At 35.9% G+C, this 23,027-nt stretch overlaps 1 protein-coding gene and 2 long non-coding RNA genes across 3 annotated transcripts in view; 1 reads left to right on the forward strand and 2 right to left on the reverse strand.

Moving 5' to 3' along the window:
- Nucleotides 1–20,034, forward strand: part of LOC127812911 (rhomboid-like protein 20) — a 29,626-nt gene extending 9,592 nt beyond the window's left edge. Inside the window, exons 3-8 of the mRNA XM_052353486.1 lie at nucleotides 4,045–4,185; nucleotides 4,918–4,984; nucleotides 13,129–13,280; nucleotides 13,413–13,514; nucleotides 13,695–13,817; nucleotides 19,419–20,034. Of these exons, the coding sequence (XP_052209446.1) occupies nucleotides 4,045–4,185; nucleotides 4,918–4,984; nucleotides 13,129–13,280; nucleotides 13,413–13,514; nucleotides 13,695–13,817; nucleotides 19,419–19,586 (753 nt within the window). The 3' untranslated portion in view covers nucleotides 19,587–20,034. The remainder of the gene's footprint in view (nucleotides 1–4,044; nucleotides 4,186–4,917; nucleotides 4,985–13,128; nucleotides 13,281–13,412; nucleotides 13,515–13,694; nucleotides 13,818–19,418) is intronic.
- LOC127812917 (uncharacterized) lies at nucleotides 1,343–21,882 on the reverse strand. Its single transcript, XR_008026014.1, has 3 exons — nucleotides 21,635–21,882; nucleotides 1,846–1,969; nucleotides 1,343–1,639 (listed from the first exon to the last, which is right to left on the reverse strand). It is a non-coding gene; the product is annotated as an uncharacterized LOC127812917 (long non-coding RNA).
- On the reverse strand, nucleotides 14,754–19,423 carry LOC127812918 (uncharacterized). The gene is made up of 2 exons (XR_008026015.1): nucleotides 15,406–19,423; nucleotides 14,754–15,077 (listed from the first exon to the last, which is right to left on the reverse strand). It is a non-coding gene; the product is annotated as an uncharacterized LOC127812918 (long non-coding RNA).
- Nucleotides 21,883–23,027: the final 1,145 nt, after the last annotated feature.

Raw genomic sequence — 23,027 nt, forward strand, 5'->3', positions numbered from 1 at the left:
TAGGATAGGAGTTGAGGGCTGTGCTACTTGAGGAGGAGAAGAAGAAGAAAATGAGGAGAAAGAATGAAGAGATTGAAATACTGAAGTAGATACCCTATTAGACACCTGTCATGACCTTATGAGTAATAAAGGGGTATTATTGTAATAGGGTATAATAATTTGTTAGGGATATTTTAGTAAGTGGTTAGAAGCACATGAGAGCATGTACTAGGTTGTTAGAAGGCAAATATGCCTATATAAGGTTGTTGTATTGGGTTTGTTTCATTATCCAGAAATTAAAGAATTGAATCTGTTTTCTCATCCTCTAAATTCTCTCCCCTTCCTTGATCTTCATCTCTTCTCTTCTGTTCTTCTAATCCTCCTAACACTTCTTCTAATCTCTCCCTCATTCTTTCAAATTCCCCTCTAATTTCCTTTTGTTCTTGGCCTTAGTTGAATCGGATTCTTCTGATTCACAAACTAATCCTAGGTTAAGCCCTAGGTTCATGACAACACCCCACTGGAAGCTGACCTAGAAGAAGACGACAATGCGGTGAAGGAGAACAAACTAGGAAAGGGGAATTCATTCGGATTGAACTGAACATGTCTTGAAACATATATCTTCCCTAGTGGATGCAGACACTTATAATCGGCTTGAGTGTTGCTATGTCCAAGGAAAATACATTTGGTAGTATGAAAATCAAATTTGTGCTTGTTATAGGGTCTAAGATAAGGAAAACAAGTACAACCAAATAGTTGCAACAAAAAGTAATTTGGTAGTTTATGGTAGAGCAATTCAAAAGGTGTATTAAAATTGAGGGGAGAGGTTGGTAACAGATTGATTGTATGCATAGCAGTTTGGAAGGCTTATAGTATATGAGCATGAGCTAATAGAGTAAGACCCATTTTTGCTATGTATCTATATTTCCTTTCAGTCACACCATTTTGTTGGTGTGTATAGGGACAAGTAAATCTAGGTTGTATGCCATGGCTTTGAAGGTAGGGAAAAAAGGCCTTGAATTCCACCCCCCCCCCCCCCCCCCCCCCCCCCCACATTATCAGTTTGTAATGTCCTAAGTTTGGTCTGATACTGCAACTCAACAAATTTGTGAAAAATGGTAAAGACAGATAGAGAACCATACTTAAGTTTCAGAGGATATAGCCAGGTATACCTAGTGTATGCATCCACGAAGATAATGTAATATCGATGGCCTTCCATGGACAAAACAGGTGAAAGACCCCACAAATTAGAATACACCAATTCCAATGGTCTAGTAGATTTGATTTCACAATCAGTAAAAGGAGGCTGATGCAATTTACCAAGTTTACATGAATCACAAAAGGAAAGATCAGATTGCGAAAAAGGAATATGAATTTTATTCAATACTGATCTCAATACACTAGAAGATGGATGCCCTAATTTGGCATGCCATTATTGACAAACATTATTACATTGGGCTACATTTGCACCGTGAGACAATTCATGATTGAATGAGCTTTGTCTATTACATTTATTCAAAGGAAAAACAGTATTACTAGACAGCAAAGACTTGTTGGAGTGGGCTGGAGTGCTATACGCAGCATGACCAAATGCTGGAAGCAATCAATATAGCCCATCTTTAAGGTGTCCCCGAAGTAGTGCATGCCTGGAATCCTTGTCCTTAATCAAACAAGAAGTAGCATGAAATTCAGCAACAACATTGTAATCATGAGTAAGTTGTGATACATTAATCAAATTCTTCTTCATACTAGGTACATGAAACATATTAGGCAATGAAATAATAGAAGCAGGTTGTATTTGAGTATATAATTTGCCATAACCAACATTAGAGATAAGAAGCATGAAGGGAAAGATTAGAGTCTTACCATTAGAGTATTACCATTTCCTATGGCCACTTTGTCTCCACCATTATAGGAAGCATGAAGGGAAAGATTGTTGAGGTTGGATGTAATGTGATTTGTTGCTCCAGAGTCAACAAACCATGAGAATCTGACAAAGAAGAAGGTTGAGATAGGTTATCAAGTTGCTGAGGAAAATGACTATAGTGAGCACCTTAGACCGATCCTATCTCATTCATGTAGACTCCATAAGAATCACTAAGAGCAGCCATATATGCTTTAGAGTCTATCTAAACACCATTGTTAAACCGTCAAAATCCTTGATTAGAAGTTCTCTGAAAATTCCTATCAAACTGATGATTGCATTTTTTAGCAAAGTGCTGTGGTTTACCACACAATTGACAGTATATTTTTCTATTGGAAGCTCTACCTTGGTCTTGTCCTCCTTTATTGACATAACTACCTCCTCGTGACATATAACCACCTCTATCGTTAACAAAATCACTATTTCGTGATGAGTGTGAAGCCACATTTACAGTCATTGAAGGAGACATAGTCGAGTCAAAATTAGTTGAAAGTGATGACAAATTCTTGGATGTTAAGTCTCTATTCATGCATTAATAACAGATATTGCACCTTCTCTAAGTCAATTTCATTCATTTGGTATGTAATCAGACTCACTACTGTCACATAGTCATGATCAAGACCATTTAAAATAGCAAGCAACAATTGCTTATCATTTAGAGGCTTTCCAATAGTTGCTAGAGAATGACCTATCGTTTTAATCCTTAGAATGTAATCATTCACAGACAAGGAATTTTTCTTTATGGACTGTAGTTGTTGCTTTAACTGAAATGATTTAGCAATTGTTTGATGTGAGTAAAGGCTTTCTAAAGAAATCCATATCTCGGCAGATGATTCAATGTGAATCACCTGCACTAGAACCTCTTTATCAATAGTGGAGAACAATAATCCAAGCAGCAATTGGTCTGATCTGATCCAATTCAGGTACTCTGGATTGATTGAAGATCCAGTGGCAGTTTCACTAGTTGTTGGATCTAACAGGTACTTTGGTGGAGGTGGTGATTTATTGAGAAAAGACACCAAATCAAAGGCATAGAGAGTCGCAATAATCTGTGCTTTCCAGAAAATGTAGTTGCTTGAATCGAGCTTTATCGGAATAAAGCTAAATGCCTTAGCCACCGTAGAAAAGTCTGATTGCGAGGCTAGAGAGAAAGAGGAGGTGTGAGGTGATGAGGAGGAAGGACTACGATCTGAATTGAATGCCATTGAGATAGAGTTACGACTCTGATACCATGTAACAAAACCCTAGGGCACAAATAGAGAACACGAGAGGAAGAAGAAGAAGAAATACCTCTCAGGAATTTTACTAAATCAATGAACAAAGTATTACACAAAATCTATCTCAACAGAGAAGAGACGTTGCTATTTATATAGCAGCTATCTTATAGAAGGCACCTTATAACCTGGGCACCTTATAACTGCCTAACTATAGTAAAACAACAATAGCAGCAACCCAACATAGCAACATAACATTAAAGATACAATAAGAAGCCTGCTATGCTTTCACATCCCCAAGCCTCACAAAGCAGGGAGCCCCCTGCATGGGGATGCCCTTTTATAGTTTGTAAAAATTGCTTTAGGTTTTTGGTTGGATTGGCAGTTGGCAGAGTTACTATTATAGTAAGACCGCAGTATAAGCTGTATATGGACTTGCTGGAGGTTGCTGCAAATAAAAACATGTTTGTGCATGTGATCATGGAGATAAAATTTGCCACAGTTTCTGATTTTTAGCTGACATTTTGTTATTGATATTGGTGCTTAAAGAAGTGAGTGAGAGGTATTATGTAGAAATTGTTAAGCAATGTATGTGTGTGGACATCTTTGCTACATGTTTGATTTATAGACTGGCTACTGATGGTTTTTCTTATATTTACTTATTGTTGAAATTATAAGCAAATATTAACAATGTTTTAAATAGGATATATAAAGAGGTTGCACCATGAGTTATTAGTAATTTCTGCATCTCTTATTTTATTCCTCGTTTGATGAAAGCTTGAGGAGAATCTCGTGTTATTTCTTGATTGCTTCAATACTCATGTATGGCATGGTTACCATGGTTATTCCAATGATATTATCTAAGTTTTTCTTTTGTGGTTACACTTTGGAAATATGCTCATATACTGTTTTTCTTCTTAATTACAGGATATGTTTGGGAAGCTTAGACTCTGGAAGTTAATTGTATCAATTTTTGCCTTTTCATCGACACCTGAACTGGTGTTTGGACTATATCTTCTGTATTACTTTCGGATATTTGAAAGGCAGATAGGTTCAAATAAATACTCAGTAAGTGATTATAGATCAATTCAATTCAAAACTAATCATTAGCTATTTCTTAGTTTATTTTTTTATTTATACATCATTATCGACTTTATGAGCATAATGGATGGTGGTGGATGGTATTGTTTATTTTTAGAAAGAATTTATAGGATGCCTCAAAATTGTCATTTCTATTTTAGCAGTTGGTATGCAACCAGAGAATTTCTTTTTTCAAGCCAAGGTGGGGGCATTTTATTTGGTAGGGGAATCAAGTGAAACTTTGTTTGGCTTCCAGACAAAACATTGGTGCAAGAAATATAAGTTTTTCTTTTCTTCTTCTTTTTTTCTGTTTATGAATATGTTGTATGTTCTTAATTTCTTACCCAGTTATTTTATGTTATCAATTCATCATGGGTTCTTATTTTCTTACACACACAATTGTTTTATGTGTACAAATTAATTCTGTTCTTAATTTCTTTAATCACTTTATCTGGCTGCTGTTTATATTTTCTAAACTAATTATTCTCTTTATCTGAGATTTATGTTATTACATTTTCCAATAAAAATATTGGATGACATCTTGATTGATTTTAGTGAATGACTGGCATCTGTTAATATTTGTTGATTTATATTTCTGCCATAAACTTGAAGAAGGAGAGGAAGAAGAACAAGAAAGATGGCAATTAACTGTTACTTATTCAAAACTCTTGTGCTTTGACATGTAATTCTACATTCTGATACCGGCTTCCCGTTGTGCAGGTGTTTGTGCTGTTCTCGATTGTTGTATCTTTACTTTTTGAGGCCCCTGCATTAGCATTGCTTAAAGGTATCAATGTTCATCATCATTCTGTTTTTAGTTTCTAATAACTTTGAGGCCTTTTACTGATCTTTTATTTGCTTCTTGTTTGTAATTCTATCTGGGCATTGGTAAAACTTGTATTCTCTTTCTTCCTTTTAAACATTTTCATGCTGTGCAACTTATTCAGAGAAGTATATATCCATCTGAAGGGAATGTCAAATGATAGAGGTTTTACTGCAATTGTTTGCTTATTTTTCTTTGTTCCATATTGAAGCTCTATCCACCCCTATGAGGGTGAATCCAACCAGGCTAGATTATTGAGGTTGAAGTCGAATTTAGCTTAGCAGGTCAGCTACGAAGCCATACTTTCTTAGACGATTGTGACTATGAAGTGGGAAGCTTTATGCTTAGGTTTGGCTTCCCTGATAAACCTTTTGATTGTAGCTACCATCTGCAATATCAACTGGCCAAAGATAGGCCAACCATTTAGGTCAGACTAGATGATGATCCAAATTTTTTGAACCTTTCCTAATAGTTTGAAAGAATGGATGGATGGGTTCTAGGGTAAAAAACATATAATCATTAAAATTGAACTAAAGATTTACTTCTCATTTGCTGTTGGCTCACCCTTGGAGGCACCATCAATTTTCTCACTGTCTTAATCTGAGAGTGATCTAATAAATGCAAGTGAGATGCCATCTTTTAAATTGACACTGGAAACTTAATTAATTTTCCTCGGGAAATCAAGTCAGCTTTGAGAAAGAGAAGGATGCAGTTTTCTGTGAACTCCAAGAAAAACAATTTATGATTAGTTTGCTTTATGTTTTTTAATATTTTGCTAATTTGGAATTCACATTTGGCTCTACCATTTGACTAAATGCCCAACAGAAAAATTTAGGTGGTGTTCTCTTTGTTTTTCAGTTTTGTGTTTTGAGTTTTGAATTCATTTTGATTTTTGTGTTTTCAGTGTCTGTTTTGAAATTTTTGAAAATGCGTTCTTTTTGTCATTCTGAAAAATTATTTCTCAAAACAGAAAACTAAAAAATGCGTTTACTTTGAAATTTTAAAAATGGTTTCTTTTTTGTTATTATGATATTTTATTTAATAAATTTAATTTAAAATAAATAATAAATATTTATTAATAAATTATAAATTTGATTCAAATACTTTAAACTATAAAATAAAATTCAAATAAAATAAAACAAAAAAATCAACAACCTTAGAAATATCATTTAAAAAAATTAATACAAACAAAACATATCACATATTTAGTTTAATAAATAAAAAAAATAAAAAAATCAAATAATCTAAAAAAAAATCAAATCAGGGAGCCGCAACCCATCTTCTTCATCTAGGGTTTTCTGTGGGAGGCGTAGGTCGCGGTGGCGGTGGATGGCGCTGGTCGCGGTGGGGGGTACTAGTGGCGTTGGCGGTGGGGGGCGTTGGTCGTGGTGGCGGTGGCTATGGGGGGCCAAGTTGACGACGGTGGTTGCGGTGGGGGGTGCTAGTCGCGATGGTGGTGGGCGACGCTGGTTGCGGTGGTGGTGGAGTTGAAGGTTGACTGCGGTGGCGGTGGTTGTTGATGGCCAGAAGAGGAGAGGAGAATGGAGAGAAGATAGGAGTGAGAGAGAGAGGAGTGGGTCTGTGCGGGGGGGGGGGGGGGTTGTTTTTTGCGTTTTGCACTTGTTTTGTTGTTTTCAGTGTATTTTCAAAAATTGTTTTGGGTTTGTTTTCAAATGTTGTTTTGGGTTTCCTTAACAAAATTTTTAGTTGTTTTCGAAAACGCGTTTTTGAAAATAATGAAAATAATAAAGAGAACACGTTTTCAGTGTTTTCAAAAATTGAAAACAGAAAATGGCCTGAAAACGGGAAAGAGAACAGGCCCTTAGTTCCCATGTACAGGGGCTTCTTTTTTTTTCTTTTTTTTTTCCTTTAAATTTCCTATAGGTCTTCTAGGTATGCATATGGATATTCCTTAGCAGTTGACCCTCATGAGCTCTATTTGTATAGTCACTTGGCTCGTTTTCCTCCCTGAAATATGCTGTTAACCAGCACTTTAGATCATTACTGCCACTGACTTCTCTAACAATTTTGGTCTTTCAAGCTGAGTCTTTGGAAGAAATAAATTCTAAATGCTTGATCAATCACAGTTTTGCTATTTTTGCTTTTAATAATCTATTTTCTCATTTATTCCAGTCGCATCTGCTAATAGTAATTTAGGGGTCGCACTCCTTGTACCTATCATGTCAAAGTATTTTGCTTGGCCTGTACAAGGTTAACCCCCCCATTAAATCCATAGAAGATTGACAAAATTTCTTGAGCAATCCCAATTTTGCTGGAGATTGGATATCATCAAATATAAAGTTCTTTGATACAAGTTTGATTTGAAAAATCATGTTCAAGTTCTGAAAACTACTTGAAATGAAAACTTTGTGAACATAACCTCTGCTTCAGATTGATATGAAATAAACTATATGGAGTACTTTTGGTGCAGAGTTATCGTGGATGGTGAGTTTGAAGCTTGAGATGTACAGACCAAATAGATAGCTGGCTCTTAATGATGGTCTACTACCTCGAGCTCTGGCTATGCATGCCTCCACATTTTACTGGCATCACAAGTAACAGATTTTTGAACATTGACAAAGTTGCAAGCTATAGATTTTGGAATAGAGCCAATTGCAAGCTATAGATTTTGGAATAGAGCAGGTTGCAATGTAGGGGCCCAGAGCATGACACACTGGGTAAAAAGAGTCGGAAATTTTCTTGTCTGCCGAATAGATTAGTTGACCCCTGACCTGAGCATTTGTTGATCATTAATGGAGCAAAAAGACTGTGTAAACAGTAATGATCTGTCAACCGCTGATAGGCATATATTCTTTTGCCACATTGCTAAAAAGTAAAATCTGTCCTTGCATGAGCAATTTATTTTGCCTATTCTTGTTGCGCATCATCTCTGGTTGCTGCTAGGTGTAAATTGGCACCTGTATTTTGGCACCCTCTCTACAAACTGGCTTGAACATATACACTTTTGTTGCACAAATTTTGACACATCATTAGACACATTTGGTTCACTTGGGAATTAGCAAACTAGGCCTTCTGTTGCACAGTTAATTAGTTAAAGTTGCCTGAAGTAGCTGTTGAGCCCAAGTTGAATGATTTTTAAAGAATTTTTATGAACCTCAGGACTTTGATACTGTAGGATTGTGAAGTGGCAAGCTGGGTCATTTGTGCATGGCTTAATTAGGTGAAGTAAACCCCAAGTAGCTGCTGGGCCCTAGGTGAATGGAGTTTCAAGAATACTTGTGGACTTGGATAATATTTCTATTGATTTTGATAATATCAAATAGTCAGGTGAAAAACTAGGCCCTTTGTTGTACAGCTTAATTATGTAAACTGTGCAGTAACCACAAGTGGCTGCTGAGGCCTACTTGAAAATTGAATATATAGAATGTAAAGGCTTCAAGTTGTGCAGGTGTATGTGCATGTAAGCTTAGTAAAAATAGAAAGTGGGGATAGTGGGGCTTGTAAAACAAGATATCCCTAGAAAACATCAGTTTAGATATCTTGGATCATTTGTTCAAAAAGAAAGAGAGATTATTGAGGATTTTACTCATAGAACTTACACAGGATTAGTTAAAGTGAAGAAGTGCTTGTACCATTTTAGGTGATCTTAAAATCCTTTTCAAGCTAAAAATGAATTTTTATCCAACAAATATAAGAATAGCTTTATTATATGGCATAGAATGTTGAAGTTAAATATTTGCATCATTGCATGCATAAAATATGAGCGCAAATAAGATAAGGATGTCATAGTGAATGTTTAGCCATACAAAAAAAGATAGAATTAAAAACAAGATTTTATGCAGTAAGGTTAGAATGGTGCCTATTGAAAATAAGATTTGTGATGTGAGAAGAAAACTAATAAATATACCTGCAGGAGAGTGGGTGGAATGTAGCAATAGAGTTAAAACAAAAACCAATGGAACTTGGTGGGAAACTTTTAAATATTACATGGAATAGTACAACAATAACAACAACATATCCAGCCTTTATTCCACTATGTGGGGTCGACTACATGAATTCTAGATTTCCATGTATTTCTGTCTTTTGTCATATCCTCATTTAGATCCATATATTTCATATCAAATTTTAATGTCTCTCCCAAAGTCTTCTTGGGTCTACCTCTACCTCTTTTTGTGACTAATTGTTCCATTTCATAAACTCTCCTCACATGAGCGTCTTTTAGTCTCCTTCTCACATGACTAAACCATCTTAGTCTAGTCTCTCTCATCTTTTCCTCGATTGGCACTACTCCTACCTTATTACGAATAACTTCATTTCTAATTTTATCTTTTCTTGTATGTCCGCACATCCATCTTAACATCCTTATCTCCGCTACACTCGTCTTTTGCTCATGCTGGTATTTGACTGCCCAACATTCTGAGCCATACAGCAAGACTAGTCTTATAGCTGTCTTATAAAATTTTCCTTTCAATTTTAATGGGATTTTACCATCACATAACACCCCCGATGCATTTCTCCATTTTAGCCAACCTGCCTTAATTCTATGTGCGACATCCTCGTGGATTTCTCTATCTTTTTGAATCACTGATCCCAAATATCGAAAATGGTCTTTTCTTTGTAAGATTTGATCTTCTAATTTTATTATAACATCATCCACTCTTGCATCTTTATTAAATTTGCATTCCATATATTCTGTTTTCTTTCTACTTAATTTAAATCCCTTAGATTCTAAATTGTTTCTCCACAACTCAAGCTTAGTGTTCACTCATTCTTTTGTTTCATCCACCAACACTATGTCGTCTGCAAATAGCATACACCATGACACATCTGTCTGAATATCTTTAGTGAGTTCATCCATTACTAGGGCAAATAAGTATGGACTTAGTGCAGAACCTTGATGCAGTCCTATTGTAGTTGTAAATGGTTCAGTATCCCCTCCGCATGTTCTGACCCTTGTCTCTACACCATGATACATGTCCTTAAGGGCTTGTATATAGGCTATTTTGATTCATTTCTTCTCTAAAACCCTCCATAATACTTCTCTAGGGACCTTATCATAGGCCTTTTCTAGATATATAAACACCATATGTAGGTCCTTCTGATGATCTCGATACCTTTCCATTAGACGCCTCAATAAATATATAGCTTCCATTGTTGACCTACCAGACATGAAACCAAACTGATTTTCTGACACCTTTGTTTCCTTTCTGAGCCTCTGCTCTATTACTCTCTCCCAGAGTTTCATGGTATGGCTCATTAACTTAATTCCTCTATAATTTTCACAGTTTTGAACATCTCCTTTGTTCTTGTATATAGGAATCAAAGTACTCTTCCTCCATTCATCTGGCATCTTTTTTGATTTAAAGATAGCATTAAATAGTTGCGTTAGCCAGGAGATGCCCTCTTCTCCCATGCATTTCCATGCTTCTATTAATATATTATCTGGTCCCACTGCCTTATGATTTTTCATCTTTTTTAATGCTTGCCTTATTTCATTTGAACTTATGCGTCGATAGAATGTGTAGCTCACATTCCCTTCGGAGTTACTAAGATATCCCAACCTAACTCTTGTGTCACCACCATCATTGAATAATTTTGTGAAATACTTATTCCATCTCTCCTTAATCGCTCCCTCATTTACTAAAACATTTTGATTGTCATCTTTTATGCATTTCACTTGATTTAAATCCCGTGTTTTTCTTTCGCTTGCTTTAGCTAATTTATATATATCCCTTTCTCCATCTTTTGTATCAAGTCGTTTATATAGATTCTCATATGCTTTTGACCTTGCTTCACTAACAGCTCTTTTTGCTGCCTTTTTTGCTTCTTTATAATTTTTTTGGTTTTCTTCATTGTTGCATTGATATACCGCCTTATAGCAAGTTTTCTTATTTTTAATTTTCAATTGTACCTCTTCATTCCACCACCAAGACTCCTTAAGGTTAGGGGCTCTACCATTTGTCTCTCCAATGACTACCTTTGCCGTGCTTCTCAGAGCATTAGCTATTTCTTTCCACATTTGGTTTGTCTGTCTTTCTCCATTCCATTCCCTTCTACCCCTTAATTTTTCTTTGAAGATTAGTTGTTTCTCCCCTTTTAAATTCCACCACCTGATTCTTGGATTTTGTTTTATGTGATTTTTTCTCTTCCAATTTCTTACTTGGACGTCAAGTACTAGAAATTTATGTTGAGTAGTCAAACACTCTCTCGGTATCACCTTACAATTCCTACAACATAACCGATCCTCTTGTCTCATGAGGAAGTAATCTATTTGGGTGCTTGAGGTGATATTTTTATATGTGATTAAGTATTCGTCCCGTTTTTTGAACCTAGTATTGGTTATAATGAGCCCATATGCCATAGTAAAATCTAGGATAGATTTACCCTCATTATTAATTTCCCCGAATCCATACCCTCCGTGTACCTCTCTATATCCATTTCCGTCTCTACCCACGTGCCCATTTAAGTCACCTCCTATAATCATTTTCTCTCCTCTTGGTATCATTTGTATGAGTCCCTCTAGGTCCTCCCAGAATTTTGCTTTTATCTCATCACCTAACCCCGCTTGTGGTGCATATGTACTAAAGATATTCATAGTCATTCTTCCTAGACTAATCTTCACCATAATAATCCTATCCCCTATTCTCTTTACATCCACTACCTCATCTATTAAGGTTTTATCCATAATAATCCCCACTCCATTTTTCGCTCGATCAGTTCCTGTGTACCATATTTTATATCCAGCTTCTGATAAAGTTTTTACTTTTTTCCCTACCCATCTCGTCTCTTGAAGACACATAATATTAATTTTTCTTCTAATCATCACATCCACCACTTCCATAGCTTTGCCTGTTAATGTTCCTATGTTCCATGACCCAATCCTTAATCTATGATTTTGTTTTTGGCCTTGACTTTGGATTTGATTTTGTTTTTGGCCTTGACTTTGAATTTGATTTTGTTTTTGATTTTGATTTTGGTTTTGGTTTTGGTTTTGATTTTGATTTTGATTTTGATTTTGGACTAGCTTCTTTACCCACATCCGTCCAAATATTTTTACGTAACCAACCCACCAAGCAGGAATGAGGCTGACGATTTGATGATTTTTTTTTTTTTACCAATTGTTCCTTGGTAATAGGCTGGTCCTAAGAAGCACATACGCATACAATATGACATGTACATGACATTTTTTAGAAAAGACCATGAAATGTGGGCTGGAGTACAACAACTAAATTTATATATTATGCGTCTGTGAAAATAAAAATAGGTTCTTTAATTTTGACATTACAACTAAGCCTGTGATTTACCATTCAGAATAGTTGATATCATTTTCTTTGTTATACTATATCGGAAAATAAGTGTGAACAGAAGTTTTAAATAGCTATCTTGTAAGTTCTACCTGTGATCAGTTAAAGTGCTGGATAAAAATCAGTATGATTAAAAATTATAAAAGGAGGAAGGTTGCTGGGCAGAAATAGACATAGTTTTTATTTTATCATGGGTTTCTAAGTTATTTCTTCACAGCTGTAATTTGTTTTATGTGCTTCGAATAATGGAATCCATGTCTCCAATGAGTGTCTTGTTCTAAGAAATTAAAAAAAAAAAAAAGTTTTGAGAAGACATTTGGACGTGTGTAACATGTCTTACCAGTATTGATATCTCATGCAGACAGAACATCGGCCAAGATTCTGAACTTGACTTTTAGTCTTTTACTAAATCAAAACCAGCCCAAAGCTGAGAATTCCTGTTAACTGCAAATTTTGGACATTTGTTATGAGACTTTGCACTACTTGTGATTGACTCATTATTACAGTACCATTCAGAAGTGATAGATGACCCAAATGCAATGCACCTATTTTTGTGAGTACTTGTCATTCTAGGACTATTCAACTTGTAAGCATATAGAAAGAATGAAGATATATAGGGGAAGCTATGTGAAAAAATTGATCCTTAAGGTTATAGAGCATCAGCACCCATACCTGTTACACCTTTTCCCATTCTCCCGCTTCTTGAGTCTGTTTAACTTGTTATTAATTTGTAAAATGATTTCTGTCTGTACTAGGTGGTTTTGCTGCAGTACTTGTTTAAGTGAAAAATATGCTTCCTTTCTCGATAAAACTCAACTTAATGGCTGTTGTTTGATATTGCAGATCCAGCCTTGAATATACTAACATCAGGTCCATATGGTGTTATATTTTCTTCCTTTGTACCTTTTTATCTTGACATTCCGGTTTCAACGCGGTTCCGTGTATTTGGCATCCGTTTCTCAGACAAGTCTTTCGTATATTTAGCTGGTTTTCAGGTAACTAGATTTCTACTGCAGCAATTATCTAGTATATGAGCTAATTCAGAATACATTATAAGATTTATTTGCATCACTCCACCCTCTGATGCTATTGTTTTCCTTCATCTTGATTTGAGTTTGTATTTGCAGCTCCTTTTGTCATCCTGGAAAAGATCTATTTTGCCAGGAATATGTGGCATCCTTGCTGGATCCTTGTATCGTTTAAACTTTCTCCACATCCGCAGGCTTAAGGTTTTGTCATGTTATCTCTCTCAAATGTCTTGTTTCCTATATGCATTCTTAACTCCCCAATCCTACTTCCCTAGGTTGACATCGCTTGAGCCCTTTAAACTGACATTCTGAAATATCAGAATACTGTGTTTGTGTACTATTAAGTCACATAATTATGCAAATTATGCTCCTTGTTTTCAGTTCCCAGAGTTCTTTGCCTCATTCTTTTCTCGGTTTTGGCCTTCCACGGGGAGCACATTATCCACGGGACCAGGTAGAAATGTTCTGGGAACCATACCATCCTACCCTGGCCTCCAAGTGGAGGTAAGTATATTTTCTGCTTGCTTATGCTGTATTTGCAAATTTATATATATATATATATATATATTAGCTTCCTTTGAGTTGAATAATATAAGAGGATCTGCAAGAAAAGTGAGAGAATAATTGTACACAAAGAGTTACAATACTTTAGGGGCTGTTTTGTTGGAAACAGCCCTAGTTTTCTGAAAAATTACTCCACAAAAAACGGAAAATTAGAAAACTTATTCAAATACAAAAATTTTCCAAATAGAAAATGAAGATCTGGAAATGCCATTTTCCAAAATTGAACTGAACTTGGAAAACTCTGAAAATGAGTTTTCTAAGCGTTCCATACTAATTTGGAGATTTGGGAAATGCGGTTTTCCAAAGATTTCTCCAAATAATCTCCATCTCCTTCTCTAATACAAGTTACACAAAAGAGATTAAAAAATCTCTCTCTCTCTCTCTCTCTCTTGAATGTATGTTCCAATTTTCTAGATTGAAAATTAGTTTCTGGTATTTCTAACATTTGAACCCATTTTTCATATTTTTATGCAAAATGAAAAATTAGAGATTTATAGAAAATTGGAGATAGAAAACTAGAAATCATTTTCCACAACTAAACAACCCATAGCTTCCCTGCATGTGTTTTCCTTCCCCCAATAATCCTGCAACTCCCTTGTGCGGTGGGGGCATGTTTAAATTGGGACCATTGATATACGTGCGCGAGCGTGTGTGATTTGAGGGATGAAGTGTCTCGACAGGATATGGGAGTTGTGACCAGTGCTGACCTTGAGGCAGGTGTGGGGCTCATACCGGGATTGAAAAGCCTACTTTAGGTTTTATTGTGGAATATGATCTCATTAGAAAGATGACCAGAGTAAACCTGTAAGGATGCCTCTTGGCATCATGTGATGAATAAGTAGAAGGCTTAACCATAGCTATAATTATGCCATAACATGGGTAGGGTGATAAATCTATTCTATCATCATCTCTTGTACAACTTTGTGCACAATGCTCAGGTCTAAATATATCTCATGTATGTATATCATTTAAAGGTATCAAAGGACTACATCATCTTTGGATGGACAATTCCTGTCATCATATATATGTGCCATCATTTTAAAGTAAAGAGGAAAATACTAATCAATATGTAAAAATGTGTGGGATCAATATACAAAATATTTTAGTGTATGTGCCCTAACATATGCACATCCCAGAAGCGTGCATACAGAATACTGGATGAAGGAGCAGGATCATGCCAAACATTCAACTACTCAGCACCTGACAAATATAAAAAAAGGATTTGGAAAAGAAAACAAGGTACATGGTGTGAGTCACATGTACACAATAAGTAGATAGAGTACGCTATGATGCTTGAGAAAGGAGATATGGGATGCAATAATATAGAGTTTAATGTAACAAAATAAAATTTGATGATCAAAGATGCTTGAGAAAGGAGATATGGGATGCAATAAAATAGAGTTTAATGTAACAAAATAAAATTTGATGATCAAGGATAGAATCAGAAGATACCAGTTAATGCAATACATAGGTGTGGGAAAACAAGTATGAAAACCATGGGAGTAGACCACTAGATAGTAATCCATACCATATCTGGTAGGCACAAGCCTGAGTATCAATGTCCTTCAATTGACTACGTATAACCATAAGCCACGCGTGTAGCCCCCACATGGGTTAGCAACTCTCTGCTAAGGTGCTAACTTAGGGTGATGGTGATGCACCACTACAAATCTGTCGTTAAGATCAGTGTCCTACCAATCCTACTTCCAAATAAGCATGCCGATCTCAAGTTAATAATGTAAAAACAGGGATCCACAGTAAAGCACCATGTCATGCATTAATCACATTGCACGCATAAATAAGCCTCAACGTCTATATCTCAATGTAGTAAATTATGTCAAGATACCATCATCAAGGTGACAGACCCGTCTCACTAGAGTTATAAAATAAGTTTGCATATGCAATATAAACCAAGTTTTTGACAGTTAATGACATGGCAGTTACAGGACAATAATAGATAGAACGCACGAACATGCAATAAAAGAGTACATGTAGAGAACTCATCATAACATAAACCATCCACTTATAATGCTAGTTGGAAGAGCTGAATAGCTGAGCCTCTCACTGGGTGTCTGGCTACATATAACTGTATCAGTCCGTACTCTTAACATGCATTATGTTGACTAAATTAATCGTAACTATACTAATCTATCACTCTTAACTGTATGCCACATGTTACAAAAACAGACAAACAAATGTAGAAAAGGAGATGAATATATCTCAATAAACACACTGGACAGTTTCTGTCATCATTGTTGACAGCAGCATGATGATGTCATCAAGATGACATCACCTTGCTGATGTTATTGGTCAATGGTTAGCAACCAACGGGTTGGGTCAGCCAGGTGAATGGGTCAACTCAGTCAACCCGGTCAGCTGAGTTTACCCAGTTGATGGATCATCTAAGTCAACTTAGGCTGACTTAGTGAGTCCAACTGGTTCAATGGGTCGGGCCAACACATATTGGGTCTGGGTTTGAGTCAATTCAGGCTTTGGTGTGGGCTTGATGTACTAGCCATATGGTCAAAGCTCAAGTGGGCTTAGGTCAAGCCCAAACCCACTAGGCTGACCCATGTCTCCAAGGATTGGTTGGCTTGGAAAGCTCAGACTAGGCTTGTGCCAGGGCTTAGGCCAAGGCTTGGGCATCTTTGCTTGCTCCAATTGTGCTTGGACTGATTTCACTTGCGGATGGGCTATATGGTCCAAATTGGGGCCAGTTCCTGACAGGGATGGGGCTATCCCCAGTGAGGCCCTATTCTAGGATAGGGTTGTCTAATCCAGGGTTAGGGTAGTTTGTCCTTGTAAACACATTATTGTTGACAGATTCTGTTACAAAAACAGACAAACCAATGTAGAAAAGGAGGTGAATGTATCTCAATAAACACATTGGACAGTTTCTGTCATCATTGTTGACAGCAGCAAGGTGATGTCATCAAGATGACATCACCTTGCTGATGCTATCGGTCAATGGTTAGCAACCAACGGACTGGGTCGGCCAGGTGAACGGGTCAGCTCAGTCAACCTGGTCAGCTGAGTTTACCCAGTTGATGGATCATCTAATCTAAGTCAACTTAGGCTGACTTAGTGAGTCGAACTGGTTCAATGGGTCAGGCCAACACATATTGGGTCTGGGTTTGAGTCAATTCAGGCTTTGGTGTGGGCTTGATGTACTAACCACATGGTCAAAGCTCGAGTGGGCTTAGGTCAAGCCCAAACCCACTAGGCTGACCCATGTCTCCAAGGATTGGTTGGCTTGGAAAGCTCAGACTAGGCTTGTGCCAGGGCTTAGGCATCTTTGCTTGCTCCAATTGTGCTTGGGCTGATTTCACTTGTGGATGGGCTATATGGCCCAAATTGGGGCCAGTTCCTGACAGGGATGGGGCTATCCCCAATGAGGCCCTATTCTAGGATAGGGTTGTCTAATCCAGGGTTAGGGTAGTTTGTCCTTGTAACCAAACAGAGATGTGTTTCTTGCAACAAAAAAAGGTTGAAATCTCTCAAAACATATGGCTACGCTGCTACGATGACTCAAGTATTGGATTTTTCTTTAGATTTGAGCTTTCTTGGGATATATGAAGGTTTTTGGGGATTGCAATGGCTAGTGGTAGGGTTCCGGCCACTTTGTTGGCTGGATTCGTCATACCAGTGAACCAATAAGGGCATTCAAAGATTTGACATGTCAAGAAGATGACAGAACAGAAGGAAAATTCCATGGATCTAAACCCAGAAACCAGAACATTTGGAAAAAAATGGTAGACAGGCTACGCATAGTGAGGAGCATCCAGATCTCGATGATGGGCCTAACTGGGGTTAGGTTACGATATGGTTGATATAAGGTTTATAGAGATCATAGGCTTAATAGTGAGGGAATAAGCTCGGTCAGAAGGGAAACCAACGCTACCAACAATGGGGAGAACAGAGAACCCAACACAGTAACCGCCAAGGCCACAATCTGGATACCAACAATCACACCAAAGCACAAACACCCAAACCAAAGCATATACTCTTCTGTATATTCCTACTGCAAGAAATATACAGAGAGGAGGAGAGCATGAGAGTGAGAGTTGAGTCGACAACCAAATGAGGGTCCAGTCCATCTGATTTGCACTAGGTTGCATGAATAACCATTGGGGGGGTGGGGGGTCCATGTGTAGATGAACTTGATATACATGAGTCAACACACTAATGTCTCATTAACTATAGCTCGAGGCACAGGATTTCGTAATGAAATTGTTTCAATACATACTACTGTTCAAAATAAAGAAATTTAAAATTTCTACATTGATATCTATAGTGTGGACAGAAATACATGGAAGCCTAGAATTCATGTAGCCGACTTCACATAGTGGGATAAAGGCTGGATATGTTGTTGTCGTTTATATCTATAGTGTGCTTTTTGCCATCTTCATTGCAATATAAATAGGTTACATCGAGGATGGCCATTCTTGTCAGCAGGCTTCATACAGCTTTTATGTATTCTCATTTAGAGCAAATTGCCACAATTATAATTTAACAGGAAAAGCTGTGGTGGCTTTCCAAGAGAAGATTTGGATTGTAAATTGAGGGTTGAACATTCTTTGACATAAATGAATATGTTGAAGTTATGACTATAATGCACCTAAATAGGGAAGATTGCTCCCATGCATATCCAATAATTTAATTCTTCTTTTTAATGTGGTTGTTTTATTTTTGCTAGGAAGACTTGCAAACCCAGAAGACTGAACACGTTAGTATGCAAGAATGATACATAGGTTTCTCAATCATATTAAAGTGATTAGGTTCAACTAGAAAAATGTCAAATGAGCATCTCTAATATTGAATGTCACTCTATATTCCCTGGATTTATTCTTTTGTTTATTGTAGTTATTTCCATTATGGTGGGACCAATCTTTTACAGATATGTGTTCTGGCAGCTTGTGAATAAATAGAGATGGAGTTCTTGTATGTGTCAAATCCACCCTCTCGCTTGAAGCACCCTAAACTTTGGAGCCAAACTAAGTGATTAGATTCCTTTAGTTTTATCTCGGAGATGAAGAGGGATATTTGAGGGCTATCTATCAGGAATACTGGTTTTGGGCAACTTGTTTAGCTTATTAGAATCAGATAACAGATTTAGTTTTATTCTTTCTTCAACAACTGTTAAATATTGTCTTTTGGTGACTGACACAGTTGGGCTGTGTTTTAATCAGCCAAGATATGCATGACTTGAAAGTAGATCTGACATGATTATGATAATTACATGTAGTTCCCGTTCATCTAGTTGAACCTTGGTGATGTGATCGTAGGGAGTAGTGAGATGTAAGTCTGGAGATAATGTGTTTTCCTTCTTTTTTCTATATGATTAAATGCCAAACTCTTTCCAAAGCCACTTAATTAGAATTTTGGATAAAAGTAATGCTCAGTAAAAATTTTGAAACCACCCGTTTTACGCTAAGGAAACAAAGTTTGTAGGGGAATCAAGAACAGCCTTTTAACAGACTTTCACTTCTCGTATAAATCATCTGTTCCTTCAACTGTTATATTGTTTTTCCTCATCTTCAGGGAAATTACCCAGCTTCCATGTCTGCCACCATCGAGCCACCGGAGGATTCTATTGCCACACTGGTTTCAATGGGTTTTGACCGGAACTCTGCCAGGCAAGCACTTACGCAGGCCAGAAATGACATGAATGCAGCCACTAACATCCTTCTTGAAGCACAATCGCACTAAGGAAACTAGTAAGGGATAACCTGCATTTGGAACGAAAGACTGAATGGAGCTAGCGTGCTGAGAGATAGTCATCAAACAGAATTTGCCAAAAATAGGATCACATTGGTCTGGTGCTCTAGGAACCCACTGAGGCAATCAGGAAGCATCTTTCCCTCAGGGTTTTAGTCATTTTGTTTTGTTTTGTCTCTATTTGTTCCTAATCTTTAGCTGCCACTTTCATTATATTTACTTGCACAATTACATTATCCTTGAAATAGAAGGTTTCCATGTTCCATCCTCCTTTCAACTGGATGTAAGATTAAGACATGGTGTTAGTGCGCTTTTCAAGCGTATGCGTATGGCGGAAATGAAACTAGCAGAACTGCACAGGCTTTCAAGCATATGTAAATTCACACAAGTTTCTTGCCTCGTTATTGATAAACTAAGATAGTATTTGGTTTCGGAGTTCTGGGCAGGCTTTTGTGTGTGTTTGTATCTTAGGAGGTTCATAATCATATACATGTGTGGGGTGTGGGGAATAACGTTGAGATATGAAAAGATTAGGATGTTGATGCATCATGACAAACAAGATCAAGAAGATCTCTATCCATTGCTTGGTCTACTTGTCAATTCTTTCGCCTACCTCTGTTCAAAGGATTTGAACATCAATACTCTTTCTACATGATCTCTACGCACATGGGTGTTTTTTCTTTGTTTTCTTGGCAGATTATTTATTACAGATATGAAGAATCAAATCCGAATAGAATATATGGTTAGTGGTGGCTGAGGAATCTGGGTGAAGGAACTGAAGCCCTTGTGAGTTTTGACTTTCGGATCCCAGATGGCTGGTATCGAAATTTATAAAAGAGAGAAGAAGAACAGCACTTGTGTGTCTTATGACTTCGATCCCATCTTCCATTTGCTGCTGCTTTGTTTAAGCAAAGACAGCTCATAAAGTGGACTCACTCTGCTCGTCTACCCCATGTTTGAAATGTTAGGGGACCGGTGGGTTTGCCAAACCCAGGTAGAGTTTGTAAATTCTAAAATCGTTAGTCTAATTCCTTAATAAATTTGAATTACTGTAACAGTGTCAAATGTCAAATATTTTTCATAAAGTCTTCTCAGTTCTAGAACCTGAAGGAAAAAGTCAAACGTTTCAAGGGGTGTAGTTTTCCTTCCTCTTTCCTTATTTTTCTCATTAAATAAGAAACTTTGTTTGAGAATAATCAAGAGAAAAAATGTTACATCTCAAGAAAAATTTAATAAATAATCTTCAGAAATTGACCTAACCCATATAAATTTATAATAATTTTATCTAAAATTATTATAAATTTATTGCTAGCACAGTATTTCCCTAATAAAAATGATGGTGACGTGTGGCAAATGACAAATCAAGTGGAAGGGTAGGATTGCAAATATAGGGGGAATTAAATAGAATCATATCCCTTGGAGATGGTGCTTTATTATTATTATTATTATTTTTGTCAAGAGTCAACTCTTCTTGTCTTGTGCAATAATCTTTGTTTGAACTTCACTTTTTCTAATCTTATTTTAATTGCTTTGGAGGTTGCAATCTCATCTACTTGCTTAATAGAATAATAATACTCTTTCCCATTTGACTCGGTAGCTTTCTAGAACAGAACAGTCTCGCCACCACCATTAAAATTTCATTACTAAAATAATAATATCTAAAATTATACTCTATTTTTAGAACGTACGTGTTTAAAAAACCAAATCTCCTCAAATCTAAAATATTTAAAGTAATTCAAATTACATAAAATTTAAGTGAAATCCTTAAAAATGAATAACCAATTTAAAATAGTATGTAGAGCACATTAATACACAATATTTTTGTTTAACGTGGGTGGGTGGGATATGATGTGGGGGCCATATGAAAATGCTATTTAAACACTAAGTTGTTTGACACTTGTATTAATATCAGATATCAATATAATGTATGATTGATTATAAAATGTCAAATTTGAGTGTTTTGGGTCAAAATAATGATAGCAAAGACTGGTTCTAATGCGTAGAGAAAGGAATAAAGGCAGTCAGTTAGTAAAATTCACCTGGTCCGGTCCATTCCCGCGTCCAAAATTTTCTTCTTCCCATTCTGCTTTCAGATTCAAGCTCTTCCTTTCAAACTAGCACAAACTGAACCATGCGACTTGTGAGGCAGCCAGCTGCATCCTTTATATAAAATTTAGATTTGAATTGCTTCATTCATTCTCACTCAATTATAAAATGAACCCTATCTAAGGGGAAATTATATCAAAATTTTATGGCAAAACTTATATTTTTATAATCATTTGAATGGTTCGTTTTTTCGATTACACTCTTGAATTTGTATTTTCAAGTTCATTTAATTTTTATACTTTGATCTTTTGTCGTATGATAATCTAAATTTTTTATTATTTCGAATATATTTTTTAACATGTACTTTTGAATTAATTTAACCTTTATACTTTGACATAAAAGTACATGAGTTAAATTGATTCAAAAATATAAGTTTATGAGTGTAATTGAAGTAACAAAAAATTTAATTTGCCACACAAAAAAATGACAAAGAACATAAATTAAATTGATTTAAAAATTAGAATAAGGAGTGTAATTAAAATAATAAAAAAATTAATTAATTACACAAAAAAATATAAAAATATAAATTTGGTCAAATTTTATAGTTTAAAACTCAAATCACTTTAACATATTAAAGTTTATATTAATGTAATTTTTTTTTTAAAAAAAAATCACTCATATTAACACTTAATTAAGCTTAAAGAATACAATTATAATAATCAAACTAAATGGAAGAGAGTTAAATTTAAACAAGTCGATCAACAGTAATATTCAGATCTATGAAAATTGACGATTTCTCTATAAATTAAATTTAAAGGTGTTTTGTAATTAATATTTAATAAAATATTAACACGTCAGGAAAACTCATTGGATTCCCTAATGACAACGACGAAAATACTATTCACACACTTTATCATCATAAATAATATTTATTTATGCATTATTATAACATATTATATATATGAATATAATAATAATAAAAAAAATCACAATTAATTAAAAGTTAAAATGATATTTTTGAAGCAAAAAAGGGGCGGATTCTTCCACATGATTCCACTACCATCCCCCCACTCGCCCCCTTAATTTTATCTCTAATTTCAACCTAATTAATATCTCTTTGGTCCCAGCAGCAGCAGCAGCAATAACACGCCCCCCCCCCCCCCCCCCCCCCCCTCTCACAAAGTCAATGCTTTCTAAATCTTAGGAATCTTGTTATCTTAATAGCCCACTATTCGGTGGATTATTGGTCTTAAAGATGCTTACACACACCCCATTACGTTGGTTTATAAAACTCTAAAGTTATATATGTCAAAGAAGAATCACATTTTTAAAATTAAATAATTATTATTGTTATGTGTGACTAATCGAAAGATTATTAAAAACTAA

Source organism: Diospyros lotus, chromosome 11 (genome assembly GCF_014633365.1).
Source record: "Diospyros lotus cultivar Yz01 chromosome 11, ASM1463336v1, whole genome shotgun sequence".
Taxonomy (NCBI): Eukaryota; Viridiplantae; Streptophyta; class Magnoliopsida; order Ericales; family Ebenaceae; genus Diospyros; species Diospyros lotus.